This window comes from Ictalurus furcatus, chromosome 24 (assembly GCF_023375685.1).
Source record: "Ictalurus furcatus strain D&B chromosome 24, Billie_1.0, whole genome shotgun sequence".
NCBI lineage: Eukaryota > Metazoa > Chordata > Actinopteri > Siluriformes > Ictaluridae > Ictalurus > Ictalurus furcatus.
Genome location: NC_071278.1, coordinates 18,822,988 through 18,848,943, shown reverse-complemented (window position 1 = coordinate 18,848,943; position 25,956 = coordinate 18,822,988). Strand labels below are relative to the sequence as shown.

At 39.0% G+C, this 25,956-nt stretch overlaps 2 protein-coding genes across 5 annotated transcripts; one reads left to right on the top strand and one right to left on the bottom strand.

Annotated features, from left to right (window-relative positions):
- The first annotated feature begins 318 nt into the window (after positions 1–318).
- On the top strand, positions 319–9,429 carry LOC128600361 (G1/S-specific cyclin-E2). Of its 3 annotated transcripts, XM_053612771.1 has the most exons (14): positions 344–379; positions 555–678; positions 1,553–1,609; positions 1,696–1,765; positions 1,854–1,904; positions 2,142–2,180; positions 3,209–3,339; positions 4,202–4,337; positions 5,069–5,215; positions 5,314–5,409; positions 5,634–5,768; positions 6,657–6,768; positions 7,181–7,338; positions 8,465–9,429. In XM_053612771.1, the coding sequence occupies exons 3-14, from the start codon at positions 1,596–1,598 to the stop codon at positions 8,552–8,554; spliced, it is 1,179 nt and encodes a 392-aa protein (XP_053468746.1). In that variant the 5' UTR covers positions 344–379; positions 555–678; positions 1,553–1,595; the 3' UTR covers positions 8,555–9,429. The 3 variants fall into 3 exon arrangements, with proteins under 3 accessions (XP_053468749.1, XP_053468746.1, XP_053468747.1); XM_053612772.1 differs by lacking the exon at positions 555–678 and having other exon boundaries at positions 360–379; XM_053612774.1 differs by lacking the exon at positions 2,142–2,180 and having other exon boundaries at positions 319–678.
- ints8 (integrator complex subunit 8) lies at positions 9,383–25,748 on the bottom strand. 2 transcript variants are annotated; one of them, XM_053612768.1, is made up of 28 exons: positions 24,921–25,748; positions 24,362–24,497; positions 22,593–22,767; positions 21,220–21,360; positions 20,959–21,030; positions 20,743–20,794; positions 19,622–19,804; positions 19,156–19,263; positions 18,680–18,835; positions 18,279–18,379; positions 17,664–17,805; positions 17,500–17,570; positions 17,199–17,374; positions 16,973–17,103; positions 15,590–15,700; positions 15,225–15,420; positions 14,973–15,094; positions 14,550–14,734; positions 13,856–13,889; positions 13,690–13,749; positions 13,505–13,566; positions 12,784–12,902; positions 11,788–11,891; positions 10,368–10,418; positions 10,211–10,284; positions 10,035–10,099; positions 9,793–9,836; positions 9,383–9,517 (listed from the first exon to the last, which is right to left on the bottom strand). In XM_053612768.1, the coding sequence occupies exons 2-28, from the start codon at positions 24,489–24,491 to the stop codon at positions 9,401–9,403; spliced, it is 2,982 nt and encodes a 993-aa protein (XP_053468743.1). In that variant the 5' UTR covers positions 24,492–24,497; positions 24,921–25,748; the 3' UTR covers positions 9,383–9,400. The 2 variants fall into 2 exon arrangements, with proteins under 2 accessions (XP_053468743.1, XP_053468742.1); XM_053612767.1 differs by lacking the exon at positions 24,921–25,748 and adding an exon at positions 24,855–24,866.
- Positions 25,749–25,956: the final 208 nt, after the last annotated feature.

Below are 25,956 nucleotides of genomic sequence, written 5' to 3'. Positions count from 1 at the left end.
ACACGTTTTCTTTTGCTAGTCTCTTCCGCGTGGAGCTCAAACGAGTCCAGTGAGTTTGTTTACATTCCCAGCGAAACGCACGTGGCCACAGATACTCGCTATTTCATTGGTCAATACAGATCCAAGACACGCCTCCTGTTCTCCAGTCATTGGCTTGAGCAGGTAAATCCCCGCCCACTTGTTTCCTGTTCATGGATTGGTCAGTATGACTTTAACTCCTCCTACTACGGAAGTGCAAACGTTTACCAATGCATAAATAAATATAATAGACATATTTATTATTAGATTTTAAATTAAGGAGTCAAAGTGTAAAGTGGCGGTTTCACGAACTTGGATCGGAATTGGAGCAGAAGTCAAAAATATAATAAGAAAAAAAAAAGTAATATTTTTTTTTATTTGCGCTTTGTTGAAAGGTTTACCTGAGGGGGAAACCATATCACTGTTTGTAAGCCGGTGTTATAATTAGTCGGTAGAGTTTAAACGAGACCAAGTTATCGCTTGATGCATGTTATAAACTTGTTATTCACGCTCTTAACGCTCAGATGTGTGTGTAGGCCTGCTAAAATGTAAATATAAACGCGGGACAACACATGCGCAATAGAAACAGAGTGACTCCCCGTATATAAAGTGTTGGCGCCGGCGCGAGTCCTTCACTTTACTTCAAACTACTCCGAAAAGGTAGGATCCGGAAGTGTGCTTTTGCACCATCTGATTATTATTACTCTCATGCTGTATCGAGCTAAGGCTTAATATAATCGTATTTCTATAACAGATCTGTAAAATGCGCGTTAGTCGAGAATGCAAAACGATTCGTGTCAGTAATTTGTGTTAACATGAAGCTTGATCTGCTCCTCCAGCTGGCTAATATAGCTACCAAGCTAACCAGCTACAGCTCACAACTAGGCTACTCCTGGTGTTCTCATATGCACAAAATGCAAACATTAAAATGTGCATGCCTTTTATTATTATTATTACTATTATTATTATACATAATAGAAATGTTAACTGAGGCTGGATTGAGGTTTAATGGTGAGAGTATTGCAGTTGACCCCTGTTGAAGATTTGGAGGGATGGTATGATATGATATCAAATATTGAGATAACATCATACCCTCTAAGATGCATGCATATTTTAATGTATTACAGACAAACTTTGGATATGCTATTTGCAGATCGTTTAAAAAAATAAATAAATAAAAAAGAGCATATCTGTGCACGACATGTGTATTTAATGTTGATCGACTGGTTCCTGTGTTTGAAAAAGTCTGGCGCTTTATTTACCCGGCTTCGCTTTTTGGCGCGTACCTACTGCAGGAACTGCAGATAAACTACTCAACTGTTTCTCTTACTCACTTCAAACTGGTCACAAAACACCACCAGGATGCTCACGTATTTCCCAACTAGGTATTAATGTAGGATGTTCAAGTCTAGATGACTCTGATGTGTGAATATTAAGGTTAGATGGCGCGGTCTGCTCGCTATTGTTCCCATCGGCTAACTTGATCTCACACAGCTAATGCCTGATAGCATGAATATGTGTTTCACTCTTTCAGAAAAGCCTGAACATACAGCATTACAAGCCCAATATACAGCATAATGACTAGACGAAGGTAAGAAAGGGTTTGGGAAGCTCTTGAGATACTGTTTAGTTGATAAGCTGCGTGTTTCTGAGCCTCTCCACCCTTCTGCTTTGTAGTGGACGCCTTCAAGCTAAAAACGAAAATGGAGCCACCCATACAGACAAGATAGCAAAAGTCAAGAAGGAGGTTTGTACACGGTTTAAGTCTTAATTCTTTAGTTATGATGACTCGAATCATTAATTGTTGGTCTTAACCAATTTCTTCATGCTTACAGCAATGCAACAGGAAGAAAGCCCTGACCAAAATGCTAACTAGTGAAACTCAGGTATGTTACTGCTAGAACATGCTGAAATCAACCTCATCATTAGGATCAGTGGCAAGGTTGCCATGTCCCAGAAAAAAATTCCAGCCTAGCAACACACACAAAAAAAGACCTGAAATTATCCCCCAATTGTTGGTGGTATATGACACAACTGTGACAATATACAGAATGTCCCAAAAGTCTCTATACATAGGGGAAATTATAACAGCATCCGATTTCTGTTCTTCTTAATCTACACAGGGTCACGGGGAGCCTGGAGACTATCCCAGCGGACATGGGGTACAGTTCATTTCCCCTATTTATAGAGACTTTTGGGGCACCCTGTAGTTCAAGTGATCCAAAAAAAAAAATCACAACTAGCTGCTTTACTTGAAAATACATGAATATCCTTCTTTTCATGTCATCCATCTTCATTTAAAACTTTGTATAGTCTTCCGTTCTTATTTCAAACTAGAGTGCGATGGAGCTATCATCTACCTACGCTAAACACATTCCGACCCGGATCACTGTAATATCGCGATAGTTCTCATCTTAAACATGTTTCTGTGCGTCGTATACACTCTGTCTGCACATATACAGCAATTTTATCACTGGCGATTGCTGTACTATGAAGTCGCCAGTAGGCGTTCCTACTACTGGTTGCCATCGCAATAGCGAGTGTATCGGTGGGTGGCGCAACTAGCATGGCACTTTTGACAGCAAACCGCTCTTCTTGCCACTAAAACTAAACATTTTGGAAGGAGAGCATTTGTATATAAAATTCACCAGTGTGTGTGTGTATATGTGTGTATATACATACATACATACAATATAATATATTATATTTGTAGTCGCTGCACCAAGTCGCTCCAAATGTACTTAAAGTTAAACATGTCTTACTGGGCGCTGGACACGCCCACATCTAGTCGCCAGCTGTCGCTGTCGCTCATGTCACTGAACTTCGCCAGCTCTCATTGAAAATGAATGGTCTCTGGTCGGTTTGTCGTGGCAAGTCAGTGTATGTGTGAACGAACCTTTTACGCTTTCACTGTTTTCCATTGTCTATACATGCTGAGTTTAAATTCTGTTATTTGCTTTAAAATAAGACCTTGGCAGCTGCAGACTATTTTTAAACTAGCTTTAAAAAAAAAAAAATAAAAAACCACCAACAACTCTGTCCACAATTATCCCAATTCGGCGTAAAACCCCAACCATGATCCGTGTTGATAAGTGTTGCAAAAAGAACAACCTGTTATATATATTTTTTCATCTGCTTCATATTTTCTACATTTTGGTCATTAATCTGATGGATATCTTCATCGTTTTAGAACCTATGGGCTCATGAGGGACCATGCAAAGCTGAAGTCATAATTGAAACCCCTATGGATGGTCTTCATGATTCATTTGATCAGCCAGGCTTGTCCAAATGTTCTAGACCATCACCTCTGCCCCGACTCAGGTCAGTTCTAACACTATATCTCGGTTTGGGTCACCGAATGTGGCTTGTCAGTAAATTGCTTGTAAGAGCACCATCTGTGAATTTATTGCCAAAAAAAATAATGTGCCTCCTGGAAAAAAAGCTGTTGGTTGACTTTGGACTTAAGTGATGTGCCCTGATCGCACCATCACTACGACTGTCGAAACAAATACACCCACATGTGTGCAAACAAACTGTCTTCATCATTATCGACGAATAAAGCCGTTTGAAGAATGGACATTAGGTGTAATTTGCAAGAGTACCCTGGAGAATTATTTTATACGTCCAACCAGCTGACAAATAATACAAAACATTATGGATGATAACTCTAAATTATGTATGCTGAACAAGCTACCTTAGCATTTATTCAATAAAAATAGTTTTAAGATAGTGTACTATGCAAAGAAATCTGATTATTGACCAGCTCATGGAAACCCAAAGTTTCCCCAATATTACATTACATAAGTGCATGTAAAAGTGCTTATTAACTTATAGCCATTAGCTAAACACACTCATTGTTACTACTGCTTGCTTATTAATTTTAATGTGATGTCGTTTACAAAGTCAGAACAGGAATATAGATTTATTGGTGTTGCATTTGAGCAGTTGTTACACATACTCTACTACATTATGCTGTAAATAGAGGATAGCGTCTTCCATCATTAATCTCAACCTCATCACCCGACATGTTCATTGCTCCTAATGTGAGTCAGTTGTGGACTAGACAAACAGGATGCAGAATTAAACCAGTTGTGGCTTAAAAATTTGGTCAATAAAAATAGATATCTTTACTGTTGTGCTTTGTGTGTGTGTGTGTTAATATTTCTTGCTTTTGCTCTCGTAGCTGGGGGAGTTCGGAGGACGTGTGGGTTAAGATGTTGAGTAAAGAGATCAAGTACAAGCACAGTAATACCTGTCTGGAGAGGCATCCGAGACTCCAGCCCAAGATGAGAGCAGTTCTACTCGACTGGCTCATGGAGGTAACCATGCTATAAATATCACAATTTGGTTCAAACATTAATAAACCTTCAGTATCCATTGGCAGGTCTGGACTTACATTCCTCACTCTCATAACTACCCACCTTCCCTATTAGTTTAATTCAATTGGCTGATCATTTTTGCTAGCGTGCTGCCAAGAGTGCTTTTTGTGACAATACGGGAGGCGAAAAAAGACTCATATGCAGCACTGTAAAGTTAACTTAAGCATTTAATAAGCTTTAGTGGAATCTACACTATTTAAATGTTTCCCAATCCTGGTCCATCACTCTGTATAACTTTGATAACTTTTTTGCCTCAATAAATAACATCTTCTAAAACTGTATTTTGTGTTTACTCGGGTTGCCTTTGTTTTTGTCTTAGATTTTGTTTTAATTTCTGGGGGGGGGGGATAGTGAGAGATATACACAAAAACAGAAGAAATCATGAGGGGGCAAATACTTTTTCACAGCACTAACCAGCGCTCTCTGAGTCAGTGTGCGACAAAAAAAAAAGATTGGCGCTATTGTGGCATCCCAGTTAGTAAATAAAATGAAACCCCATATAGTTGATGGGATGTTGCTCCAATATTTACACCGTACACTTCCTCCTCATTTTTGATGATTTTGTAAATGTTTAATAAAAATGAACTTAATGTTTGACTGGCTTTATGGAAATGACATTACTGTCAAAAATCTAATATACTGTAATGGTATACAATTTTGCCTCCCTTTAGGTATGTGAGGCTTATTTGCTTCACAGACAGACATTCTACCTGGCACAGGACTTCTTTGACAGATTCATGCTTACCCAAGACGACATGGAAAAGGAGCGTCTGCAGCTCATCGGCATCACGGCTCTCTTCATCGCCTCCAAAATTGAGGTAAAAACCCCTAGCTGGAGAATAAGTATCTTTAAAAGCTCTTGGTTCTCACTGTTTCAAGGAGAGGAATAAGGTCTAAATGATGCGTTTTCATTCAGGAAATTTATCCACCCAAGCTCACGGAGTTGGCCTACGTCACAGATGGCGCATGTCTTGAAGAGGAGATCCTACAAATGGAGCTTATGATGTTAAAAGTATGTATACTGACCGTATTCATGTTAACCAGTCTATACGTACCTTCATTATCTATTCTGAAATTAAATCAAATCAACGCAGCTAGAGATAGATGCCTTACATTTACTCAAAGTACACAGGGAAGAAAATGTTCCAACATTTTACTCCATTGAGGAAGAACAGTATTTATGTGGGAAATGGTGTCTTATTGAATTCATGCATGACATGTTCGTGTGTTTAACAGGCATTAAATTGGGACCTGTATCCTGAAACTGTTGTTTCGTGGATGAAGCTTTACATACAGATGGCCTCGGTGTATGATTTCACTAATGTGCTGGTGCCGCAGTTCTCTCAAGAGACGTACATACAGATTACACAGGTATAAACACAGACGGGTTCGAAGACTGTGTGTCGTTTACGTCGATCCTACACGTTTGTATACGTGCGGCAGTCTGGGAAAACCTTACGGATGTCACTGTAGCTAAATCCTTGCAAATACGTTTGAACTGAATGACCTTCAGTGTGGGCGATCCTCGTCTAATGCTGAGTAATGAGGCAGTTTAGCAAACATGGTGGTAAAAACAGTCAGTCTGCCTAAAGATGTCTAAAACCTTGCTAGCTAAGTGTGATTTCCCCACACGGTGAGTGTCACAAGCCTAATCCATCACGTTGTATTCAGATAACATCTGTCAAAATGTCCGTGATGCTCCTGTGCCACGGTTTACCTGTGATTGAGGTCCATGCAAAAGAGAGAAAGACTGTAGAACTATATACCAGTCCCTCCGAGATTTTGCGATCTGTTGAAAAAATCAAAGAAATTCCACAATAATCGGAGGAGCTTGCGATCTTTCGGAATTACCGCAGATTTTGGCCACGGCACGTCATGTGACGTCACCACAAACGCAAATTCAACCAAAGCCCTCTTCGATTCATGTGCGTCAAACATGAGTGCGGCTAAAAGGTCTCATTTACCGACAGACATCGCCGTGAAAGTCCATGCAAAACAATCTCGTGCAATCGCAATTTCGCCAATTGAATAGTTCTCCGCAAAAAAGCACAACAAAACTCCGCGAACTGCATTAAAAAGTCACCGCAAAACCAAGCATTTTTGGCCTCAACAATCACAAAAATCCTGTACGAACTGATGTATAGTGAAAAAAAAAAAAAATATCGTCACTATGTGAAGGGTTTTCCCAGGTTGCAACACACACACCATACACATCTCTAACCCTTTACTGAGTTCGCAAACATTTTGCTTTTCTCTCAGCTTTTAGATTTGTGCATCCTGGATATCAGCTCACTGGAGTTTAAATATGGAGTGCTGGCTGCAGCTGCCTTTTGCCACTTTATATCTTTTGAAGTCGTACAAAAGGTATCAGGTAAGAACAACGTCAGAATTTCAAATACTATTTTTTTTTTTGTATCAGAAGATAAGTGGAATTTCAGGTGGTACTCATGTATATCAGCTCCACAGGGTTCAGGGAGTTCAGGGTTTTTCCCGTGTCCCCCCACAACATTTTGAAACCATAGTCCGTTTAAAAAAAAAAAAAAAAAAGATAGAAACGGATCCAAACGCTTTCTAAAAATATCGCTTAAGTCGTACTTTCTCATTACGGTTTCTGTAGTGAAATATCTCCTGCATTCACACTTCCTGTGTTTCATGTTCGCGTCACACAGCGATACGGTCACGGTAACGTATAGTGAGGTTTAGTTATAGATAAAGGATGATTATATTGTTATAAAGAGAGGCTTTATACCAGCTTTATTTACCTCCTTTTCTTCCCGTGGCAGGTTTAACCTGGGAGGCAGTAGAGAGCTGTGTGAACTGGATGGCTCCTTTTGCAGAGACCATGATGGGTTATGAGAGCGCAAAGCTTAAAAGTTTTGCTAAAGTCTCTTCTGAGGACCGACACAACATTCAAACCCACATCAACTACCTCTCCATGCTGGTGAGTTACAATGGGAAAACAGACAAACCTGTCATCTTAGCAATACGTTTTAAGACTCGAGTCCTCGTCAAGTAAAAAACATGGTATTCGACACTAGGGACTGGCAACATGGTGAAAATATATATAACGATTAAATACATATGACGATTCTCAGAGATTTCTACAACAGAATATTATAAATTATGATATATAGGTTTTGCCCAACAAAACAGTAGTGTTGCTTTAATAAAAAGATTCAATACAAAAAAAAATAAGACACCACAAACTTACTCGTACTTCATGATGTCTATAAAAAAAATTGTTTACTTTTTTTCCCTTTTTCTTTTTTTTAAAAAATAAAATACACACTACAGGTCAAAAGTTTGGAGACACTCAACTGAAACGTTTCTCACGATCAGTGTTTGAAATCGGTGTTGTGGACAAAAATATCGCTGTACCAGCGTATTCATTTCTTTTATTAGAAAACTAACATTTTATTTAGAAAAAAATATATTTTTAATGGATGACTTGGAATGAAATATTCCGAAAAGCATCCAATAAGTGTGCAGCGTAGGTGTGAACTCCTTAAATACTGTTTAAAAAAAAACATCTCAGGAGGATTCCTCAAGAAATCTGTTGAGAAAAGGCCAGGAATACATTTCTGGAAATTCTAGGCAAAAAGGGAGTCTACTCTGAAGATGCTAAATTACTAAGTTATTTGATTTATTTGGGATTTTTTATCACAACATAATTCCCATAGTTCCGTTTGTGTTATTCCAGAGTTTTGAGGACTTTTATTATTATTATTATTTTTATTATTATTATTATTATTATTATTATTATTATTGTGTTAAGTATGTTATAATTAACCCTGTTATAATGTGGAGGGAAAAATAAAAATTAAAGAAGGGGTGTTTCTAAACTTTTGACACATACATACATACATCGATCGAAAGGCGAATAAAATGTTGAAATTGAATTTTTTGTTAACATTTTACAATTTTAAAGCTTAAGTTTTAAGTTGAAGCAAAATTAACATATACACAATTTATCATATCATCAATATTATATCGGCACATTGCCCAGCTTAAATAAACGATTGTGAAATCTATTGTGCCAATTAACCATATGTTGTTTTTTTTGACAGCATGAAGCACAACAAACACGCACTATTCCCACAAATGGCGTCTTTCCCCCTACACCACCAAGCAGCGCAGAGAAATCCAGCACACACTGAGCCATCAGCACACCGAGTGCTGCAATCTGACCCGTGCTCCTCTCTTCCCTAAAGCTAAAGTCACCGGGCTGAAACAGTCTTCTTTATGGAGCGGTTGGGAGATTATTATATTGTATAATGTGAATAGGAAGGTTGACATTTGTTTTTTAAAAAAAATAAAAAATAAAAAAAAAGAGAGAGAGAAGAAGAAGAAAAAAAAAAAGACTTCCATAAACTGCTTTCCATTTCAGCCCAAAACAGTCAAAATAAAACTTCACTATAGATAGAATTCACTAAGATATAAAGCACATCCTCAGGGATTTTATTTGCATCACTGTTCGAGTACAGTTTGTAAATAAATGTTTGATTATTTAAGAAGCTTAACTTTCAAAATATTTGAAAAACAATGTGACCCTGGAAGATTTAACGATTCTAAATTTATGTCCACATATAATGTGCAATATTCTTTGCTATGTAACTACTAAAAATGAATTATAATGGTACTGTAAAAGGACCAAGTTAACAAATGTCTTAAAATATTATAATTTTTTAAAATTTTGCCATCTGAACACCTGTGAACCTGAATTTTTTTTTTTTTTTTTTTGTAAAGTATGTGCTGTATTCGCTGAAATTGTACAGATTTAACCTATTACTGTGCTGTTGAGTTTAGCTTTATAAAGTAACAGGTAACTGTACATATATATATATATATTTTAAAAATACACATGAATATGGATATATTTTGATCATAGAGCAACAGTGTATATTTGTAAAAGAAATATACAGGAAAAAATACTGGAGTTACTGAATGTATTTATTTTTGTTGTTTAAAAAAAAAATGTACATTTTTGGTGTTGTGAATTTACTTCAAAAGTAAAGTTTGGCCATGGCCTGAAGGAATTTCTTCTTTCTCTTCTGAGCAGCGAGCTGCAAAACTTCCTCTGGGTTACTGGAGTTGAGCTCGGTCTGTCCGATAGCCTTGATCTGTTCAAATCAGAGCTTAATATCAGTCAGGTGTCTGTTTAACTTGTGCTCAAAGCAGCTTGATATCTTTATAATATGGATCATGATATATATTTTTGCTTTATAATTTATAAAACATGTAGGTATTGCATGCTAAATAAAAGGGAGGGGATTTGAAATAACTGCTACAAAATTAGTTTTTGAAATCAAGTCTACTGTATAATAAATAGTCAAGATTTAATAAATAGCTCGATTTTGCAGTACGAGTTGGTGAAATTAATTTATACGATACTCACAGCAACTTGTCTTTTTTCAAGCTCACCACGTTTGTGATGAATGTCTGCAGTGTTGGAGAGTTAAGACTTGAAGTAATTAATCAAGCGTGAAAACACATTAATTAATACATACATTTCACTTTAATATATTTCTTAAATAAAATAAATATATATATATATTTTGAAAAATTAAATCTCCAGACATTTGGTCCTCACAGAACAGTTAAACATACAGGTACACACGCAAGTTTCTAAAAGGATACGGGTCAAATACTCCAAGATGGTCACGTCCCAGATGTAGTCGTAAAACGAATCCATGGAATCATGGCTTGATTTTTTAAAAAAAAGAAGAAAGAAAGTCGTTATATTATCCACATACTTGGACAGCATACTGTATGAATAGCATAATAGTACAAAACTAATCTATTTGCCTTTGTACCTGTTCTGCTCCTGGAGAGCTTTGAATGCAGTCATATAATCAACTTCCCTCAGAAACTGGCAGAGAACAGCGACCTACAAAACCAACGGTGGCGTTACATCCATGTTTCCTGTTTTTAGAAATGTTCAACTGGGTACCACCGATTGTGCTACCTTACCTGAGTATGGCAGTTTAACAATGAGCAACACTTGATCATTCTCTTCAGAACCTGTCAAAACATTACAGAGTGTAAACGGTCATTTGTAAAAATGGATAATGAACAGCTACACACCAAGCAGCCACAACATTAAAACTACAGACAGGTGAAGTTATATAAAACACACCAAAACCCATTGACTATCTTGTTACAGTGGCACCTTTCAACGGGTGGGATACATTAGGCAGTAAGTGAACAGTCAGTTCTTGAAGTTGATGTGTTAGAAGCAGGAAAAATGTGCAAGAATCTGAGCGATGTTGATACGGGCCAGATTGTGATGGCTAGACGACTGGGTCAAAGCATCTCCATAACGGCAGGTCCTGTGGGGTGTTCCTGATATGCAGTGGTTAGTACCTACCAAAAGTGCTCCGAGGAAGGACCAGTGAACCAGCATCAGGGTCATGGGCACCCGAGGCTCACTGACGCACATGGGGAGCGAAGGCTAGCCCATCTAATCTGATCCCACAGAGGAGCTACAATAGCACAAATCGCTGAAAATTTTAATGCTGGCTATGACAGAAAGGTGTCAGAACACACAGTGCATCGCAGCTTGCTGCGTAGCTGCAGACCGGTCAGAGTGTCCATGCTGACCACTGTCCAGTGGTACCAGGAAGAGATGGTACCAGGATGCACTATGAGGAAGAAGGTAAGCTGGTGGAGGAAGTGTGATGCTCTGGGTAATGTTCTGCTGGGAAACCTTGGGTCCTGGCATCCATGTGGATGTTACTTTGACACGTACCACCTACCTAAACATTGGTGCAGACCAAGTACACCATTTCATGGAAACGGTATTCCCTAATGGCAGTGGCCTCTTTCGCCAGGTTGAGGAACACGAAAGAGTTCAAGGTGTTGACTTGACCTCCAAATTCCCCAGATCTCAATCCAAATCGGCATCAGTGGGATGTGCCGGACAAACAAGCCCATTGAGCCAATTGTGGGCATCTGTGAGCTCACATATGCAGAAGAGGGTGGACAGCGCTTTCCTCTGAGTGTTAAACTGCCACGAGAAAAGGATGTGGTTGGCTCAGAGGAAGCACACGCTAGCTTTCACCCTCCCCAGGTGGTAGCTGTTGTACGACTGGGGAGAACTGGCTGGTGGGTGGGAATTGGCAGGTGACCAAATTGGGGAGAAAAATGTGGTAAAATTAATCAGCAATTTGCTTGGCGACATGCAGACAGTGACTCTGCATTACATACAGTACAATCACATTATTCAGTGTTGATTATTTTCCTACAGCAGGACACCATGTTACATAATCTGATGAAGTACTTGACATCAAAAGCCCCAGCTTAAAACCAAGCTAAACAACTTGGATTTGTCGTGTAATGATAAACTGTAACAGAGTAAGCAGTAAGTACCAGAGGTCTTATTTGGTTGTACCTGATCAGTGTAGACGTCAGGAGGGACAGGTTTGGTGAAGAAATCCGAGCACACAGTACCTGCCTGTAAGTAGTAGTGCATGGCAGCAGAGTACTGGTTCGTCACTGCCCAAAGAAAACAAACAAACAAAAAAAGAATAATAAACAATTTGCGTTATAGAAATATATAAACTGCTATATTTCCCGGTGATCAGAGGTCTTTTCCATGTAACTACTAAAGTAGTTTTTTTTATAATTGGGCCTAGTCAACATTAAAGCAGGTAAACAAATATTTTCTCGTTCATTTCGCCTTTTCATTCACTCTAGAAACACAAACGCATCTTTTTGAACCCACTGTTCAAAGTAGACAACTCTGAGAGAATGGGTTTCTGCGTTGAATCACGTGTAAGGGAAAACATAACCGCTTTTGATAAAGCTGACATGGGATTATGATGTGAGCTCCACAATTCCAGTGCTGTTTTCTGTATTTTATTTTCACGTTATTTTCACAAGCGATGCTGTGGGGTCAGTGGTATCAAATCAAATGGAAAAGTCGGACTCGTCACAGTATATTCATACATTTTAACATTTATTAAACGTCCATTATACATGCTTAGATAAAACAGCTGCTTCTGTTGTTTGCTCAGCGGATAGCAATTAAGTTAAAAATGAGTACTACTTTCAGTGACCATAAACAAGACCATCTGAATTCTTTCAGACCCTATTAATGCAACAAAGATTATTGCAAAACATTTACATTCGGAGATTGTATATATATATATATATATATATATATATATATATATATATATATATATATATATATATATATATATATAATTAGTAGAATTTTCAATATTTTTAGGAGTTACCTGCAAAAATAGACAGAACCTCTGAATTACCACTCAGTTTGAAAACCACCGTTGGTTTAAAAATAAATAAATAAATACATACATACATAAATAAATAAATAAATAGGGCTGAGATCTCCAACTAAGTTTTCTACAGTGACACTTGCCAAAGTATAAGTCTGCTTGGGTGATGAGCCAGGACTGGTTGTTGGGGTTGAGGGTGAGAGCGTAGGTTACAAGCTCCTTCACTGTTACTGCTACAGCCTCCACATCAACAGACTGTATACTGGGAGATGTGCATCACATCATCATCATCATCATCATCATCAAACATGCTTCTTTGAAACAAAAATAAAGGAATCAGTCCATACAGGATTCTGCGGAGTTTTTTTGTGATCGTTGAAGCCAAAAACGCTTGATTTTGCTGCGGCTTATTTTTTTATTTTTTTCTTCCAATTTGCAATGCAATTTGCGGAGTTTTTTTTCCTGTGGAAAACTACTTGACTTGGTCCTTCGCAATGATGTTTGTTGGTAAATGAGACCTTTTAGCTGTACTCATGTTTGACGCACGTGAATCGAAGGGGACTTTGGCTGAGTTGTGATGATGTCACATGATACATCTTGGCCAAAATCTGCGAAAATTTTGAAAAATTGCAAGCTCCTTCAAATACTGTGGAGTGTCCTTGATTTTGCGATCATTTCTGCAACCGCAAAATCCTGGAGGGACCGAGGAATAGGCGAGGCTGCACTTTCAATCATGTCTTTCAACATTAACTATGGCTATAATACACAGCTTTAATTCTTACTGCGCCTATTGCTCTTGCACACGTCTTCATTATGCAAATCTCTTTTCAAAACCTATAGAACAAGCAGGAGTGTGACACTTACTTTGCCAGGGAGGAAGGCCATATGGACAGGTGTTCTGCTGTCACTTCATTCACAATGTCGTCCTAAAAAAGGGAGTCGATTACAGTAGGCATAAATGCTTAATTTCAATTTATTAAATGTATTTCATTTATATTAGGTCTGAAGTTGAAGAAATAAGAAAATGTAAGTGATTTGCTTATACATACCCTTACGATACAATGCAGTCTCACAAATAAAGAGATGAGTGTGGTCAGCACCAAAGGCTCCTGCAGAAAATCATGATAATTAGTGGTGTTTTAGTAAAAATAAATAAATGTGGAGTGTTAAGATACCGGAACAACATGTATATACGCAAAAGCTTCACAAACTCACCCGCAGTTTTTTGACAAATGTGATGAATTTATTCCTGAGAGCAAGTAAGGGACATATTCAGATTCAGTATTATTCTTAAACAGGCCATTTTCATGAACATGTCTTTACCTCAGGTGTACTTACATAGAAAAAGAAGCACTTAATGCATTTAAATAATACTGTTCCTCAGATCTTTCCAGGAAAGCCACTGTTCTGAGTAGTTCATAATCTTTGACGCTTTATCTCCATTACAGCACAATATATAGCTCCTAACTTCATTACGAACACACCTGCACATTCATGGAAATATCCAAATCAGCCAATCACGTGGCAGCACTGCAATGCCTAAAATCATGCAGATGCAGATCAAGAGCTTCATGTAATGCCCACGTCATACACCAAAATGGGGACAATGTGATCCCTTTACAACCGTGGTGAAGACAAGCATTTCAGAATGCACAACACGCAGAACCTTAAGGTAGATGGCCTACAGATCCGAGGCTACAGTGGGCACAGGTTTACCGAAACCACAACAGAAAAGCTATCTCCTTGTTGAACAGGAGATTGGAGTAGAAATAACCTAAAAGTAAGTTTTACCAGTCCAACACATCTATCTAATTTATTAATTATACATGCACAGTCTCTGGCTTAATTCATCCTAATTCATTTTAGCAGAGCACATACTTAACCAGGCCTTGCTGAATACGTGTCTCACCTGGGCAGGATGCCGAGTGAGGAATCTCTCTGTTTGATGAGGCTGACTCTGCCATCGCTGGTCCGCTTGTGCTGGCTGGATACGCTGCAGATCTGCACCACCACCTCCCACAGTTCTTTAGCTGTACGCCGACTCTCTTTAGGACCCGGGAGCTCTTTACAGGTGGAAGCCAGGAGCTGCCCGAGCTACTCACAAAAGGGAAATGATCAAATGAGACAGAAATACAATCTCCAATCCAGAACGTCGATAAGATGATCAGTCATATTAGATATTAGCAAATTAGATCTGACTTCACTGTTGAATTTTGCCAGGTAGTGTTAAAAAAGTCCAGGGTCTTAAAATAAAATACCACAAGCAAAAAAAAAAATCTACTCCATTCCCTCCAAATAACTAAGCAGATGCATAGCACAGATATATCCTCACCTTAATATATGGGTTGTTGTTCACCAGTGACTGAGGCACCTGTAATGTGAGATATTCGTTCTCTCTCCAGTTTAACATGAAGGCCACACACTCTTCCCCAATGACCTGCCTGAGGGGAATATCTGAAAGAAATTATGAAATTCACATCACAGAATAGCAATCAATATGAACCCATGACATCATGCAATGAAGTTAGATGAAAAGATGAATAATAGGTGAGGGTCCAAGTGAGGAGAAAAATGCGTCTCTTACCATGGATCCTCATCTCGAGGTAGCCTCGCACCCGGCTCACCAGGTCTGAAGGGGGTCTTTCCATCCCACCCTCGGCCTCGTGTGCTCGCACCTCCAGCAGCAACATCTCGTTCAACATGACCTGGCGCAGCTTCGGTGAGAATTCAGTCACGAGCTCCAGGCAAGCCGAGAAAAGCTGGCGCGCATGAACAAAGTCCTGCAACAAGTGCGCGCTTCATGTAACAATGCAATCGAACTCATAATTAACATTTTTGAAAACAATGCTTTTTTAAAACCGACGAGAAGAGTTTTGTATAAAGTCCAAAGAAAAAAAAAGAAAAAAAAGTATGTTTTTGATATTAATGACACACTGATAAAGTACAGACCTTTATATTGACACAGTGAAGGCCTTTGGCCATAAGAATGAACAGGAGGTCCCGCGTGAGGTTATCCTTAATGGCGAGGATGACGTTTATGTAGTCTGAAGGAACTTCCCACTAGAGGCAAGGCAGTAGAAACAGGGCAACATTTATTTAGTCATTTATTTACAAAATCTAGCATAGGCTAAATTACTAACTAAATCAAAGTGTGTTCCTATAACAAAATATAGTCTGATAATAAAATGTTATGCATCAGTGACTCAGCATAATAACTGATCATTTTCTCTGTTAATTGTAAATAAGCACTTAAAAGTGCACTACACCTGAACTCACTAAATAAATAAATAAAAACTTCTGCACTCATTTGTTTTGTTTTTTTCATTTCCTCTCTCACAGGGTTTTTGTTTAACAGTATATTTAGACCCTGGATAATTAGTATTCGTAATTTGTTTGTCTTCCCACAAGAGTGGATATATTTAACTAAGGCTGCATCTAACGATTATTTTCATAATTGATTAGTCGTCCGGTTATTATTATTATTATTTCGATTAAGCAGATTGGCGGGGATCAAACTTTCAGTACCATTTTTTCATTTATTTAAAATAAAACCCACAAACTGAGTGTTACAAATATAAAATTCAGACTAAAAATTTACATTAACACAACTCTTGAAATCTCGATGCTTACTGCTTACAGCTCATGGAAATCAAACATCCAGTGTCTCAAAATATTAGAATAAAGAATTCATAATACAGACTTGACGACCTTCTGAAAAGTATGTTCATTTACGCACTCAACGCGCTCCTTTTGCACGAAGTACTGCATCGATGCGGAGTGGCATGGAAGCAATCAGTCTGTGGCACTGCTGAGGTGTTCTGGAAGCCCAGGTTGCTTTAGCAGAAGGCCACATAAAGATAGCACATAAAGTGGCTAAAACAATGCCAGATTGTTACTGCCAAAAATGCTTGATTAGGCTGTGGGCAATTTATGGACTTTTTTGTGATTTTGTTGGCGGAAAACTACTCGAACTGGAAAAAATGCATATGCACGAAACGTTAAATGAGACCTTTTAGCTGTATTCATGTTCAACATATGTGAATCGAAGACGGCTTTGGCCGAATGTGGCCGAACGTGCGTTGTGATGACATCACATGACGCGTCTTGGCCCATATCTTCAGAAAATCTGCAGTAATTTGGAAAATTGCAAGCTCCTCCGAATATTGTGGAGTTTGCTTGATTTTGTGTTCATTTCTGCAATCACAAAATGGTGAAACCTTGGAAGGACTGATAAAAACATTGCCATTATCTCTTCCTGGGGGTTATCAAGTGACTGGTCTGATATATTTTAAGGTGAAATGAACATGAACTGTAAACTTTCATTCTTCTGACCTTGCTATTTACTCTCCAGAAGGAACGTTCAGCCATGCCATGAAGCTCAATGAGAATCTGTCTGATCTGACGTGCATCCAGCGAGAGAATGAGCTGCTGCTCCAGCTGACCGATGTTCACACTAGCGGAGGCTACAGATGAGTACCAAAAAATAAAAATAAATGTCCTAATGTTTAATGTTCCATGCATCTCATCATAACATAAATGGTAATGACACCTTGCATACCTGGAATGTCGTAGAAGGAGGGCAGCGGCTTGGCACTGAGGTTGACGGTAGCTGATCTTCTCCTCATCTGATCCAGCAGAGTTTTCTTTTCCTCATCTGAAAGCAGCTCCATGAAGAGCTTATGGGATGAAACCATGTAGGCCAAAGGAATCTCCTCTAACCTCTCACAAAGATTCCTATGAATAAACAGTCTGGGTCAGACCACATGGACCAAGTACAATTCAAACAGTTTGATTATTTAAATCTTGCACCAATCAGCCTATGACACAGACCCCAGTAAGCACCCAATAAGAGTACTCACTTGAGAAAGAGAGCCATTTTCCTTTTGGACATCTCCGAGGTATGCTCCTTATCTAAGGACCTTGTACATACCTACAAAAAGAAACAAGAAAAAGCATAAACTATGAAATAGATTAAACAATAGGTTTGCTCGTGTCAGCCAGTAATCAGTTTCCCCCACTGTACCTCCAGTAGGAAGCTGATGGTGCGTTTGCTGGGTTTGAGCAGCAGCTGGTGAAAGCGGACACTGAGCACCTGACCTTCCAGAGCGTCCCGTACAGCATTACACACACACAGCTTATAACACACCTCCTCCGTAATCACGTCCCTGTTCGCACACATACACACACACATGTTCTTCACATGTTTATCCATGCGTTACAGCCCTGTCTGGAGATTCCCCCCAGAAATATTAAATAAACATCTCTTTACAGAAAGCTTCAGCATATCGAAATTTTTTGTTAAATAACATTTAAGAATTTGTTCAGTAGTAGTAGTATTGTTATTTGCAGTGACCACCTTACAAGTCTCTGATAACAAGCTGTTACTTTAGAAATGATAACGTAAGAATGAGCCCATTAATATAAACCTGTGACTTGCCTTGCCTGTGGAAATACTGCCAGAGCTGCTGTTATAGAAAATCAACACCTTCTGACCAATCAGAATCAGGAATTCAGCAATGCTGTGGTTTTTAAAGGTATTACTACAGATCTGAAATTTACACTCACAACTTATCATCAGCAGCAGATTTCCTTTAGTAACCGAGTATAAGTGATCGTATTGTAGAACTGTGTGGCTCACCCTTGCTGAACCTTATGTAGAAGCTCCAGCTGAACCGAGTGTCTGAAGCTGTTCGGCAGGCTGTGCGTAATGTTGTCTTTGATGAAGGCTTCGATCAACGCCTGCAACAAATACAAAAATGTCCCTCTCTGATCAAGGTTACTTACGAAATAAATAACATAGATCAGTGAAAAGACATAATTGAACTCCAACAAGGAGCCGGTTATCATGCAGAACAACAGGATAATATCACTGTCGTATATTCATAGTCATATTCAGCAATGACCATATTCATAGTCATTGATTCAGCACCATCTTGTGTACTGTATTAGATATGATTACTGTGACTTCTTAAAATCCTTCAGCTCCTGCACACTACATAATGACAGCACACTGCATCCTGAAAAAGAAATAATCCTGACCTGGTAATTGTGAGTCTTGATTAAGCTGTTGATGAGGCAGTAGGGGGTGAGCTGGCTGTCGCTGGAGTCCGAAGAGCCGGTCAGCGTTCTGCATGCCATCCAGTAGCCGGCTAGTCGCTTCTCGTCTAGATGACAGTGTAGCGGATCCGAGCTCAGCTGCAAACCAACACGCATACATTTGAGAAGGGTTACGGTTTATTTATGGATATCCTCTGAATTTTTTTTTTAAGCCGTGTTCATTGAAAGTTTGGAGAGAAAAAAAAATACTTCTTAAAAATAAAACAAAAAAAAACCGAATGCACAAAGAATGAAAAGCAACCACTGGGTTTCATTTCAAACTAGAACGAATATGGCACTAGAGGAGATGGCACTAAAGGCATACCCCAGAAGCCTTGCAACTGTAGCTGTAGCCAACAAACGAAAAGCAAAAAAGAGACAGAGAGAGAGAGAGCGCACAGTGTATGAATTTCGTATACCTTCGCTAACAGTTCCCTCGTTTTGCGGAAGTGCTCCTGAGCCTTCACATAGGCTGAAGGGTCAGAACAGCCATGCTGGAAGTAAATACCTCCTAAATCATAATGCACCTGCAAAACAGACAACCATATGAACATTATCACACGACAAAACAACATTCAAATGAAACACAGGAAATCAGATCAGAGCTTAGATGTTGGAAAAAAAACAAACATTTTAATTTCCATGAAGGCATAAATGAACGCCTGGTTCTTGTCAGTCACAGATTAGTATTAAAGTGATAGCACTTTTCTAGGCACTCAAAGCGCTTTACATTGTATAGGGGGGGAAAATGTCCTCAACCACCACCAGTGTATAGCATCCACCGGGATGATGCGACGGCAGCCATAGCGCGCCAGAACACCCCCTAGACACCAGCTAACCAGATGATTACTAACATTAATCACTCAATCATCGATTGTATTCTACCTGACAGTGGAGCTCATCAGCACTGATCCTAAGGCCGGCTGTGGAGCATTCTGTCTCGCCGTTGGCTGTACTGGCATCAGCTGCCAGCAGGTCAAGCGTCCGTATAGTATGGACGTAAAAATCCTTCTTAATGTTCAGAGCTCCCTCCAGCACTGTTATGGAGTCAGTGGCCTGCTCCTTCAGCTGTCAAACAGAGCAACAAACATTTGATTAATTAATTAATTAATGGCAGGAGATTAAGTCACGCTATTTTATTCTACAACAATCATCAAGCAGTAGCTGACATTTAAGAATAAAGCTTTCAATATGCAAGCATTTTAAAGGATAACAGATCACTTAGATACATTTATACATCCTGATTCACAAGGAGTAAATAAATAAATAAATAAATAAGATAAGATAGACATTTTTAAAATGAACAAAAGGCGGCTGCTGGGAGGAACCTACATGTAATAGAAAGTGTATTCTCTGTCTAGGAAAATACTGCATGGGGAAAGCTTAAGCTGTTGAAAACCTCTGGATGTTTTGTGTTATTTCATTTTATTGTTTAGACTTCCTATTCTACAGCGTGTCCCAAAAGTCTCCATATAAAGAGGGGAAAGTAACAATTTTTAGCAAAATGTCTTCCAAAATTTACATATTGACTTAATTTATAAATGTATTAATTTACATATTGAAATCATTCTCATGGGTGGATCGGGAAGCTGTTGCAAGGTTGCGATGGACTTTGACAGGAGACATGGCGAGCACATCACAAATACACACACACACACACACACACACACACACACCACTGCTGACAAACTTATTCAAGTGTTGCAGACCAACCGAGAAGTGGACGTCCACTGATGAAGGCACAACAGACGTGGTGCTGGCAAACATAGTCCCCGACGTATGGAAATTTTTGGGACACCCAGTATGCTACTTCATGTACCATTTTATTCAAATCGTTTTAAACATGTTTTATATATAAACCTTACTTACTTTTAGAAACGTGTCAGTTAAACAATTAAATGTTAACTGCATGTTATTTCAGTATATAAGTCACGTTGGATAAAAGAAGCTGCTGAATAAAAGGAGTGCACGTATCTGTGAGAATCTATGAAGTGTTTATGTCTTACCACAGTCAGTATGTTCTCAGTCAGTTCCTTCTCTTGCTGAACCAGATTCATCCTGGCAGAAGAAAAATAAATATGACAGAAAGTCTGGATTAGGAGTAAACCATCTAATCTAGACTCCTTTCCCCCCAGCCACAAATAAAAGCCTTGCTAAAAAAAATTTTGGCAGAACATTCGTCACGTCGGGTTGAGTATTTGAGCCAGGCGTAAGATACGTACATGTTCAGCTGATGTGGTCCAGGTTTTGTATGTTTCTCAGGAAAGCTGCTCAGCACTATAGTACGCATGGCCCTTTAAATAAAAGAAACAGAATGTGGCGTTACATGAGAAGAACTGATTCCAACAACAATTTCACATTCTTACACCATGTGAATAATATTGTATGGAAACTTATATATTTAAGTGCTGCACTAGGAAAAAATTGATCATGCAGATTTTGATCCGTTATGCCTGAATCCTTACACACTCCTACACACTTACCAGCGGTTGTATATAAGAACTGCCATAGCAGTAGTGGGAGGTAGCGTGGACAGGTCCAAGTCTACGTGCTTGACTCCAGGTGGGACTTTACTGACACACAGCAGCTCATTCAGTAACATGTTCAGCACAGGAATGGTCAAGCTGAAAACACACACAGAACAGGACAACTTTATACATCACACTTTGGACTTGAAACCCAGGGTGCACCAGCATGGCTGCTGTTAAAAATCACAAATGTCTTCAATTCAGCTACAGAGAATTAAAGTTCCTAACTAACTACGAAGGTACTGAATTACCATTTAGGGAGTACTTGTTGTCGAGCGATCGGTGAAGATACTACCAGATTCTTATACGGTTCAATATCTCAACTTCGTATTTTTGTCATTCATAACCAATAATAATTGAGGATCAATTAAATTTACTACGCAACATGTTCTGGATCTACTGAAATTGTATCAGTAGTTCCAGTGAACCAGGCAGTCTTCATTCGCTTACCATGGACACACTCAGCTGCATGAAGACACAAGAACACACTACATCCATCCATTTTCTGTGCCGCTTATCCAACACAGGGTCACGTGAGCCCCTGGACTAGGGGACAACCTGGACAGGGTGCCAACTCATCGCAGGGCACAATCGCGCACACACACTCATTCACACACTATGGACAATTTAGAGATGCCAATCAAACTACAACGCATGTCTTTGGACTGGCGGAGGAAACCAGAGTAACTGGAGGAAACCCCCGAAGCACGGGGAAAACAGGCAAACTCCACGCACACAGGGCGGCAGCGGGATTCAAACCCACAACCCAGGAGGTGCGAGGCAAACGTGCACACCACTAAGCCGCTAATATTCAAATGACAGTGATCATCCTGACCGATCTTAGACATTCAAGCCAACTGGTCCTTGGGTGTTTTAATCAATCATAGGATTTACTTGATCCAACAAATTAAATAATTTTGGGCAAAATAATGTAACGTTAAATGATTGCACATCAGGGGTTAACGTGGGGTGTCAAAGATGATCCAAGAGTAGAGGAAATGGTGAAGTCAGTGATTTTTCCCAGCTTAATTTCTTACTGACTAAAATGAAAATAAAAAAGACCTAACATTACACAGATTACAAAAGTGTTTGTTCACATAATTAAAATTATGCATTTAACTCCTGCTGAATTTAAAACGCCAAAGAAATATCCCATGGTTTCAGGGAGGGGAAGTATACAGATACTGGTTGTGTTGTGATTGATTGATGTATGGATGGATGGATAGATATATATATATATATATAACAACCTAACGTGTAATGCGTCACCGCATTATAAGTGTTAGTACATTAGTATTTTGTATTATCACATCATTAAGACCCCTCACCCTTTCTCGAGCACATCCAGGTCCCACCGAAGATGTGCTGCCACTTTGAGAGCGAGGAGTTTGAGAGTGCGATTGCGCCGGTTGTCTGCAGGGGGCTGGACCTGGTTCTGCTCATTCACAGAAGGCTTAGAGGCTTGCTCCAAGAACTGGATAACCAGCTGCACTGGAGGAGGGTCTGTTTGCCACATGGAAAAAGACATAAGGTGATCCTGCTAGTGGATGAAAGGTTTGCAATGGTAATCCAGTAACCACAGATCTTAGAATATGGCAGAGCTATAAAAAGCACAGCAAGTTAAATAAACATGAAATACAATTTTTTTTAAACCATAAAAAAAATTCCACTATACTCACTGGCCATTTTATGAGGTACACATATCACATCACATAACAAGGCACTTGGTAAGTATATAATATTTCAGTCGCAAAGTGATTGAACTCTGAATCGAGCCAGCTGCAGGAAGTGTACCAAATATTCACTGTATTTTGGGTGGCAGGTGACATACTTTGTGAAAGCGGGTTGCTTAACTGAGCCACAAAGGTGCAATCTTGAACCACACGACAGAGATGAACATTGCAGAAATGAGATATTCTAGATATTTTGGCTGATGGACTAAAACAGAAAAGAAATGCTGGATGCGATGCACAAGATAATTATCTAGGGGTGTGTCTCAGTCAGCTCCCTAGTTCAGTAGTCAGGGCACTGATCAGGAAGTCGGCAATTTTAAGGGCTGTCTCAATCGCAAAATCCTTCCAGTGCACTGGAACGTTCACTCCCCAAAAAAATATCCCACAATGCAAAAACCAGGGAGCATCAATGCTCACTATGTTCCCTTACTGGAAATGACTATAAAATATTTTCTGAAGCCTCTCAGCTAAAATAATAATAATAATTATAATAATAATAATAAAATGAAAAAATAAATAAATAAATGGTGGACAAACGCTTCGTCTTCAAATGTAAGTACCTTGTTATCGTCTCTGTAGTTTTTAAATGATTATTTACATTAGTGATTTTTAACTTTATTTGACGTTCTATATACAGTTTGTTTGAGTCTAATGACTTTTGAGTGTTTAATCACTTTTAAAATTCCACTAGCTAGCTTACAATCCTGCTTGAAGTACCATGACAGAAATACATGTGATTAAGCTAACACATTTATATGACATAATATAATGCCAGAAACATATCAGTCCTGCCCTGCCTGTTGTTGATAAATGCCAGTGGTGAGAATTTATAACGCGAGTACGTAGTCATGTCTCTGGAAATTGAGTCATCAGTGTTCCAATATGTAGTGAGCCAGGGTCCTTACCAGTCCCAAACTTGTGTACATGATATACTGATTCACCACCTAGGGAGCTTGGGAGCTGATGGAGAAGCACCTTGGTAATTTATTTCAAGGTCTCCGCACTCCAAAAAAAAAAACAACAATTAGTAAGCAAACCAAAAGTATCCCTTTCACTTGGTAAATAGTAGTGAAAATGCCCTAAAACTCCCAGTAACACTGCTGTAACTGGTCCACTTGTACCACTGCAGCGAAAGCTACCATGTCAGTGTCACTGCTGTGCTGAGATCCAGCTGATCCATCACCCAAATTATATCTGGTCAGAAGTGACGCTTTGCTTTTCTTTTTCCATTGGTGGAGGTGATAGAGGGTGGCTAACATTGTGTACAGCAACAGATGAGATACAGGGAGTAACTGTATGCCTAAGTGCACCTATATATAAGCACATCTAATAAAGAGGACACATATAGAAGATGGTATAGTGACCTGAGGTGGTTTTTTGTAAGTGCTGCTCAAGTAAAGACGGGTCGAGCAGAAACTCGAACCAGGCAGTCTGTGGTGGCGTAGTGGGCCGACTGCCAGTCACGGCCTCCCTGTCCGCCGCCTCGGCGCTCATCTTCACCTGAAAACACACACATGTTTGTGAGAACCTTTGGCATAATTATTAATGCAATGCTTATACTTAAAACTAATCCTGATTTTAATCCAAGAACCTAAAAGGAAAACAACAATATCAAAATCCTTGTGGGGACATTTAGTCCCACCAAAGATATGAGAACATGCCCATGTCCCAACTATCCACCCACACACCCACCCACACTCACTCCAACAAGTAGCTTCTTCATTTCCAAACAAAACCCTTACTTTAAGTTTACCCATTATGTAATGTCCAACAAAGAACTACTGCAGCAGTGCACCTGAGAGTAGTGAGTGTTAAAATAAAGTGAAAGCAGGCTGCAACCCAAACCAACACTCCCACCTTCTTCATACACTCCAACACCAGCTAAACAACAGGGAGCTACAACACTCAACATTACCAACTCACCGGATCTCCGCACTATAGAGGAAGAATTTTCTGCTTAACACAGATTTTATTTAAAATAAATACATAAAATAATATATATATTTTTTTTTTAAAAAAAACGTCAAATTAAATATTGTTGCTAAAAGAATCACTCGTTCACAGCATCTTCCTCGTTTCCCCTAATGCAACAGTGCTAGTTTAAAACAAGCGTAACTCTTCATAGCGCCACCTTGTGCATCGGAGGATTCCCACGCTTTCTTACATTAAAGAGAGCACAGATAGATAGATAGATAGATAGATAGATTTAAAACAAGTATAACCCTGCATGGCGCCACCTCCTTCAGGATATTGAATAGTACCGGGATTTTCCCTCCCTTATTTTTATGAGGGAAACTGTAATTTAAGAAACAATTTGGTTTGCACGAATGCAGAACAGAAACACAGATTTTATTGGTTCTGAATATATTAAAATGTTGTGTTTTTAAAAAAAAAAAAAATACCATGTGGTTTACTGTGTAGTTAGTGGCGTTCATAAAGGAAATTTACATGTATATCATAACGGCTGAAAAAAAAAACCAATAGAACCCATCACAGAAATGTTGATAGTTGCCACTACAAATACCATTACAGACCATCAGCTAGCCAGTAAAATCATTAACATTACCGGTCCTTAAGGTTATCCACTAGATATAACATGTCACCGAACAGAAGGTAAATACGTAGGCAAATGGAAGGCAGAGACACACAGGGACCATTAGAGTTTCCATTAAAACCAGTACAATTCCGATTATAACCATTAAAACCATTACAAATTCTATGAGGGTTTCTATTGTTTTTTGTCAGCAGAGATCTCTCTCCCTCTCTCTCTCTCTCTCTCTCTCAGAAACACACACACATTCTGAAACTTTAAATGTTTAAGGACGTCCAAACATTTGCACAAGCAAAAATGACACTTTTTTTTTCTATTTTTATGTTAATCAAATATTAAATAACTGTAACTGTGCATTAAAATTTACAGAAAACTGAATTTTTAAAGTAGTTTGCTACTGATGTTGGG